This window comes from Sus scrofa, chromosome 7 (genome assembly GCF_054392235.1).
Source record: "Sus scrofa isolate SSC_HxYL_T2T_F1_AM1 chromosome 7, Sscrofa_HxYL_maternal_Yorkshire_Landrace_v2.0, whole genome shotgun sequence".
Classification (NCBI taxonomy): Eukaryota; Metazoa; Chordata; class Mammalia; order Artiodactyla; family Suidae; genus Sus; species Sus scrofa.
In genome coordinates, this window is record NC_139389.1 from 84913141 (window position 1) to 84921604 (window position 8464).

Genomic DNA, 8464 nt, shown 5'->3' on the forward strand with positions numbered 1-8464 from the left:
AACACTGGCCTAGGAAGTTCTGCCTGCCGTGGGCACAGCCCTCCCCCCCAAAAATCCTGCAACACAACAGGTAGTCAATGAGTGCTTGCTCATGTATATTTCCCCTTCACTCCTCATAACTACAATCAAATTGTAGTTACATATATCATGTATATAATTATGTATATTATATATACATAACACACAATCAGTAATCAATATTTCCTTTTATAACTCTAACTTTTTTTAATTATAAAAGGAATACTTGGGAGTTCCTGTTGTGGTGCAGCAGAAACCAATCGAACCATGAGGTTGCGGTTTCGATCCCTGGCCTCTCTCAGTGGGTTAGGATCCAGCGTTGCTGTGAGCTGTGGTGTAGGTCGCAGGATCTGGTGTTGCTGTGGCTCTGGCCTAGGCTGGCAGCTATTGCTCCAATTCAACCCCTAGCCTGGGAACCTCCATATGCCATGGTGCAGCCCTAAAAAGCAAAACATAAAAATAAATAAAAAATAAAAAATCTTAGAGTTTCATGGTGGCACAGCCAGTTAAGGATCTGGCATTTTCATTGATGCGGCTCAAGTCACAGCTGTGGTGTGGATTAGATTTCTGGACCAGGAACTTCCTCATGCCGTGGGCCTAGCCAGAAAAAAAAAAATCTTACTGTGTGAAATTCTTTGTAATTGCCTGTTTCTAATGTTTCTAAAATTCATCTTTATTATTGATTGAGCTGTAGTTCATTCATTTCATTGTTGTATAACATTCCATTCTGTGGTCTTATCACTACGTATTTGTTCTCTGTCTTTCTTTCCTTCCCCCCTTACCTCTTCCTTCCTTCCTCTCTCCTTTTCCTTCCTTCCCTCTCTCCCTCCTTCCTTCCTTTCTTCCCTCTTTCCCTCACCTCTCTCTTTCTCTTTCTCCACCCCTGCCTCTCCTGTGAACAGTCTTATCTGTCTTCTGGTGCATGTGTGAAAGTTTTTCTATATAGAAATAGAATTAAGCTGATACCACTGCTGGAAGTATAAAGAATTTCTATGGCTCCACAGTCTCTCCAACACTTATTTTTATCATATTTCTATTTTTTTCAAGATGGGGGTATAAAATAGTATTTTGTTATTGTCTTAATTTGAATTTGCCAAATTACAAAATGAGATCAAGCATTTATTGGCTGTATTTATTGGCTTAATTTACTGGCTCTATTTCTTTCCTCTTGAATGTAATTCAGGTCAAACGTTGGGCCCATTTATTTTTCTTTTCTTCTTTTTCTTAATTACTCAGTGAATTTCATTACATTTATAGTTGTACAACAACCATCACAACCAAATTGTACAGCATTTCCATCCCAAACCCTCAGGGCATCCCCCCACCCCCAAACCTGTCTCATTTGGAAACCATAAGTTTTTCAAAATCTGTGAGTTGGTATCTATTCTGCAAATAAATTCATTGTGTCTTTTTTTAGATTCCACTCGTAAGAGATAGCATTTGATGTTGGTGTCTCATTGTATGACTGACTTCACTGAGCATAACTTCTAGGTTCATTCATGTTGCTATAAATGCCATTATTTCTTTCCTTTTAATGGCTGTATAATATTCCATTGTGTTTATGTACCATATCTTCTTTATCCACTCCTCTGTCAATGGACATTTAGGTTGTTTCCATGTCTTGGCTATTGTATATAGTGCTGCAGTGATGGCCCATTTTTCTATTTGCTTGCTTATCTATTTCTTATTGCTTTGTAAAAATCAATATATTGATTATATATTATAGATACTAAACATTTGTCCAGTATTTGTGTTACAAATATGTTCTCCCTGTTTCTGATTTGCCTTTAAGTTTATTTTACTTTTTTTTTTAATAAATAGAAATTCTTAATTTTAACGTGGCTTAATTTATCAATATTCTCTCTCTCTTTTTCTCTTTTGGCCACATCCATGGCATATGGAAGTTCCCAGGCCAGGGATCAAATCCAGTTCATAGCTGCAACTTATATCACAGCAGCAGCAAAGGCAGATCTTTTACCCACTGTCCACAGTGGGAACTCCTCAATATTTTCATTTTTATTTAGCACTTTTTTGATCTTCTTTAGTAAATTCTTTTATACTCTAAGGCCCAAAGCAATATTCGCTTATGTTTTCTTCTAGAAGTTTTTATTTTTATTTTATTTTTATTTTTCTCTATTTGGAGTGGATTGTCTGATGTGAGGTAGGGAATCCAATTTTACTTTTAGCCCATATGGACAACCAGCAGAACCAGCTTCCTTTCACTTGTGATATATATCACTGTTTCATATTTGTGTGGGGCTGTTTGGAGCTATTTTGTTCCATGGTCATTTTGTGTATATTTGCGCCCGTATCCTCTTGCCTTAATCACTCTCATTTTATGTCTTGATATCTGCTTGGGAAAGTCCTCACATTCTCTTCAACAATGTCTTGATTATTCTAGGACTTTTGCTGATTTCCATTTTACTTTCGAAATGTGAACATGACGTTACTACTAGTTTATAACTTGCTTTTTTAAAAAACTCCTAATAATAATAATAATACATCGTGAATACTTTGGCATTATTTAATGGTGTAAAATACAAATTTTTTTTGGTTGTACCTGTGCCATGCAGAAGTTCCCAGGTCAGGGACTGGACCAGAGCCACAGCAATAACCAGAGCCACAGCAATGACAATGCCAGATCCTTAACTTGGTGAGCCAGTGGGGAACTCCTAAAATACAATTTTTTTTTCTTTTTGCAGCCACACCTGCAGTATCTGGAAGTTTCCGGGCCAGGGGTCAAATCAGAGCTGCAGCTGCTGGCCTACACCATAGCTGCAGCAAAGTGGGATCAGCTGCTACCTACACCACAGCTTGCAGATCCTCAGGCCAGTGAGTGAGGCCAGGGATTGAATCTGTATCCTCATGGACTCTATCTATGCTGGGTTCTTTTTTTCTTTTTTTTTCTTTTTTCTTTTTTTTTGGTCTTTTTGTCTTTTGTTGTTGTTGTTGTTGTTGCTATTTCTTGGGCCGCTCCCGCGGCATATGGAGGTTCCCAGGCTAGGGGTTGAATCGGAGCTGTAGCCACCAGCCTACGCCAGAGCCACAGCAACGCGGGATCCGAGCCGCGTCTGCAACCTACACCACAGCTCACGGCAACGCCGGATCGTTAACCCACTGAGCAAGGGCAGGGACCGAACCCGCAACTTCATGGTTCCTAGTCGGATTCGTTAACCACTGCGCCACGACGGGAACTCCTTTTTTTGTCTTTTTTTGCTATTTCTTGGGCCGCTCCCGCGGCATATGGAGATTCCCAGGCTAGGGGTTGAATCGGAGCTGTAGCCACCGGCCTACACCAGAGCCACAGCAATGGCGGGATCCGAGCCGCGTCTGCAACCTACACCACAGCTCACGGCAACGCCGGATCGTTAACCCACTGAGCAAGGGCAGGGACCGAACCCGCAACTTCATGGTTCCTAGTCGGATTCGTTAACCACTGCGCCACGACGGGAACTCCTATGCTGGGTTCTTAACCCACTGAGCCACAACAGAAACTCCTAAAATACAAAATACAAAGACTGCATGATACGTTATTGTTTAGACGTTCTATAATTTACATATTTCAGCCCCAATTTTTGGATATCTAAATTTGATGCCAAATTTTCATTATTATAAGCAAATTTGTGGTAAATGTTCCTGTGGCAAAATATCCATGATTATTTCCTCAGGGTGGAAGTAGGGTTTCTAAGTCTAAGGATTTGCTCAATTTTTTTCGTCTTTTATCTTTTTAGGGCTGTACCTGTGGCTTATGGAGGTTCCCCGGCTAGGGGTTGTATCAGAGCTGCAGCTGCTGGTCTATACCATAGCCATAGCAATGCCAGATCCTTAACCCACCAAGTGAAGCCAGGGATCAAACCCTTGTCCTCGTGGATATTAGTTGGTTTGGTTACTGCAGAGCCACAACGGGAACTCCAGTTTTAAGATATTTGATACAAATTGCTAACTTATGTTTGAGGAAGTTCATATGAACTATGTGATAGTGAGGTCTCAGGACTGGTGCCCTTGCTAATAGTGAATATTATCATTTAAAAAAAATTTTTTTCCCGCCTCGATAGGCAAATAATTTAAAATCAAGTTAACTCTGGCTTTCATGTCTAATCTGGATTAGCATGCCTATATTTGTATTTTTCTAGTGAACAGCCAGGGGGCTTCATACACTGAACACTATCCTGAGTATCCTCTCCCTTTGTTCCATTAGAGAAATTGAGCCTGGCTGCTGAGCCCATGGAGAATCAGACTGCTGGGGTGACGGAGTTTATTTTGCTGGGATTTCCTCTCAGCCGGTGGATGGAGGTGCTGTTCCTGGTGCTGCTGCTGCCCACGTTCCTGCTGACGCTCCTGGGCAACCTGCTGATCATCTCCATTGTGCTGTCCTACTCCCGCCTCCACACACCCATGTACTTCTTCCTGTGCAACCTCTCCATCCTGGACATCCTCTTCACCTCCGTCATTTCTCCAAAAGTGTTGGCCAACTTAGGATCTGGGGATAAAACCATCTCCTTTGCTGGCTGTATCACCCAGTGCTATTTCTACTTCTTCCTGGGCACGGTGGAGTTTCTCCTGCTGACAGTCATGTCCTATGACCGCTATGCCGCCATCTGCTACCCGCTGCGGTACAGCTCCATCATGAGACCTGCTGTCTGCACTGGGACTGTTGTGTTCTCTTGGATGGGAGGCTTTCTATCCGTGCTCTTTCCAACCATCCTCATCTCCCAGCTGCCCTTCTGTGGCTCCAATGTCATTAACCACTTCTTCTGTGACAGTGGGCCCTTGCTGGCCCTGGCCTGTGCAGACACCTCTGCCATTGAGCTGATGGATTTCATGCTTTCATCCATAGTTATCCTCTGTTGCATAGTCCTTGTGGCCTATTCCTATACGTCCATCATCCTGACAATAGTGCGCATTCCTTCTGCCAGTGGAAGGAAAAAGGCCTTCAACACCTGTGCTTCCCACCTGACCATAGTTGTGATTTCCAGCAGCATCACGGTGTTTATTTATGTGACTCCCTCCCAGAAAGAGTACCTGGAGATCAACAAGATCCCCTCAGTCCTGAGCAGTGTGGTGGCTCCATTCCTCAACCCCTTTATATACACTCTCAGGAATGACACGGTGTTGGGGGTCCTTAAGGATGTGTGGGTCAGGGCTCAGGGAGTTTTGGAAAAGAGGATGAGGACAATGCCGAGGAGCAGATTGTCTTCCAACAAAGACCGCAGAGGAGGGACTAATTGCTCTTCCTCTTCGCTATCATGTGCCCTTTGTGCAAATTCCCAGTATTAAAAGAGAAGACCAGAGTGCTGGGGAAATAAACAAAGACCACCTAAATGAGAACAGAGGCTATTTATCCAGAACTGGCCACAGCAAGGGACTTGGCCACCATCATTAGTGTTTGGCAGAGACTCAAAGGCAGGTGGGGAGTTGGGAGGTTTTGTAACAGAAGAGGGTAAGGCTCCGGTGTGCTCTCATTGGAGGGTTTTGGCCTAGGGAAGCTGGGGAACTGGAGGTGGGCTAACTAGAATCAAGCCTCCTTTGTGATTGGTTTGGGGAGCATATTTGGCTTTCTCGGATTAGTCCTGAGTTGGAAAAAATGTGGGGGAGGGGAAAGGGAGTGGAGCAAAAAAAAAAATAGGGATATTGGCAGTTCAGACCACATCCTGACCATTCTGGGCTGACTGCTACAGAGGCTGTAGATCGGCTCTCTGCTTGGTTGCTTTAGTGTTTCTGGATCAGAGTTCTACTGTCAAGTACGATGTGACTGTGGTCCAATTGTGTATTTAGTGTCTAGGTTCTTAGAGCATTGGAAGTTCTGATGTAACATTTTAAAGTTTAAGTAGATGGATGATCCTTCCAAAGCAAACAACCAGATCCCATCAGTAACAGATGATGAAAGGCCAGCTCAGGTAAGCAGAGTTTAGCTGGTTCTCAAGCCTGGAGTGAGAACTATAGAAATGAGGTCTCACATGTTTCCAAGACTCTTCTTCTTTAAGTGACCCAGGCTCCAAGGTTTAGACCCTTTGGCTTTTGGGGCCTGCCCATGGGATCCCTGGCAGTAGAGGCAGCTGCCTGCTGCAGTACATCTGGCAAAGCATCTGAACTCTAAGGCCCAGTTTTTCATGAGATTAAAGAGACAAGAGTAGGAATTCCTGCTGTGGCACAATGTGATCGGTGGCATCTCTGGAGCTCAGGGACACAGGTTCAATTCCTGGGCCACAGAGTGGGTTAAAGGATCCGGCCATGGCACAGCCATGGTGTAGGTTACAATTGTGGCTCAGATCTGATCTCTGGCCCAGGAACTCCTTATGCCACTGAAATGGACAGCACCAATGTCCTGAACCCAGGCAAAACCCAGATTGGGACTTGAACCCACAATTTTAAATTAGAGTCAGGGGTTCCCTTTGTGGCTCAGCGGTTAACAAACCTGACTAGGATCCATGAGGATTTGGGTTCAATCCCTGGACTTCCTCAGTGGGTTAGGATCTGGTGTTGCCGTGAGCTGTGGTGTAGTTCACAGATGAGGCTTGGATCACAGATGAGTTTCTGTGGCTCTGGCTGTGGCCAGCAGCTGCAGCTCCAGTTCGACGCCTAGTCTGGGAACTTCATATGCCTCGGGTGCAGCCCTAAAAAACAAACAAACAAATTAGAATCATTCACCCGGTGTCTGGACTTACTGAAGTTCAGGATCTTCATGCCTCTGCATTGAAGGAATTCGGCGAGAGACAAAGTGATAGGCAAGAAATAGATATATTAAGAGAGGACCCTGGTGAGAGATGCAAGCTGGCAGATAAGGAGGCTCTGTCCTGAGGATTAGGTGGGTTATAGTTTTATCATCCAAGGGGAGTGGTGGGTCGGAAAAGACCACCTCTTTCTTTTTCTTGGAGTGGTAGCTCCTCCTTGGTATCTGTTAAGAGAGTATTTGACCCTATAAGGTCAAACTAGGATGGACATGGTTCTTATTCAAATCAGCAAAAGGAAGCCCTCAAACTCCTGCCCCTGGTCTGAACTTGAATGCAGGCCTCGCCCCATTCCCCACCCAATGATGCAAAGCATAGCTCTCACCTCCACTAGTCAAGCAAGCCTGCCTTGTTCTGATGACCCTCTTGAGCAATTATTAACTTACAGTGATCTCCCAAAGTCCCGTAGGTTTCCTTCTCTATCCATTGTCCCTTATTGGGATTTCTACAACTACCGGTGCCTACTCCAACCCTATCACTACGGGGCGGCCAAAACAGAAAAGAGAGAGCGAGAGCGCGCCCAAGTGTCATGGATCAGATTATGGAGAGAAGGAAGCTAGGCTGCTCTTCTTCCCTGGAGGGCACTGAGGGCCTCAGATCCTTGTCCCCTCTGGCAGAAATGTTTCCCTGAAAACATCTGGAAATCCATGACCCCTCCATTGACCTTCTTTCCTAGCCCCGGGAACTCTTTTAAACCACTGACTGGACTTAAGAGCAGCAAAAAAATTCCTCCAAATTTCCAAGTTCCTATTGGGAATCTTTGGCCAAGCTCTTCTGTTTTCAGCCTGTAGAAGTCACCTCCTTCTAGGCCTCCTCATCTTTTTTATGCTTGGTATGCTTGTCCCCTACCCTTTTTCTCCTAGGAACCTGTATCAGTGTGATGAAACAAATTATTTTATTTTATTTTATTTTATTTTATTTTATTTGACTTTTTGCCATTTCTAGGGCCGCACCTATGGCATATGGAGGTTCCCAGGCTAGGGGTCCAATCGGAGCTGTTGCCGCTGGCCTACACCAGAGACACAGCAACTCGGGATCCAAGCCGTGTCTGCAAGCTACACCACAGCTTCACGGCAACGCTGGATCCTTAACCCAATGAGCAAGGCCAGGGATCAAACCAGCAACCTCATGCTTCCTAGTCGGATTCGTTAACCACTGAGCCACGACGGGAACTCCGAAACAAATTATTTTAAAGGCAGGACAAGAAAACTTTAACCATCGTCATTTTTTTCTGCCATTTGAACCCCTGCTCCCCCATCTTTAGTGTGCATTGTGCATCTGCATTCTACATTAATTAGATCCTCTTAGAAGACACAGCAATGTCTACTCACCAAAAAAAGCCATTTCTGCAAGGTAACTCCTTAAGAGATAACATTCCTTAATCCTCTAGTGGGTCTTTGTTGGACTGTGTAAACTGTCAGTATGTTACTTTGATGTATAAGCATTTGATGGGTAACCTTTTATCTCAAAAACTTGCATTAAATATTCTTCAACCTCTACGGGCAGAAGAGGCCTCAGAGCTTTCCAAAAGACTCTCTCCCTGGTTATAATCCTTAGGTTGGCTCGAATAAAATTTTCCATTTATTTCTGAGATTGACTATTGATGAAGTTTTTTCATCATCAAGTGTTTTCACACTAGACATGCTCAGTATATATTTTCTAATTGAAAATTAGGTTCAGTGTAGCAATAGTCCTTTTAATTTTTTTTCTATCTCTCA

At 43.8% G+C, this 8464-nt stretch overlaps 1 protein-coding gene across 1 annotated transcript; it reads left to right on the forward strand.

Moving 5' to 3' along the window:
• The first annotated feature begins 4109 nt into the window (after nucleotides 1-4109).
• OR6J1 (olfactory receptor family 6 subfamily J member 1) lies at nucleotides 4110-5295 on the forward strand. Its single transcript, XM_001924815.4, has one exon. The coding sequence runs from the start codon at nucleotides 4243-4245 to the stop codon at nucleotides 5293-5295; it is 1053 nt and encodes a 350-aa protein (XP_001924850.1). The 5' UTR covers nucleotides 4110-4242.
• The last annotated feature ends 3169 nt before the right edge of the window (nucleotides 5296-8464 follow it).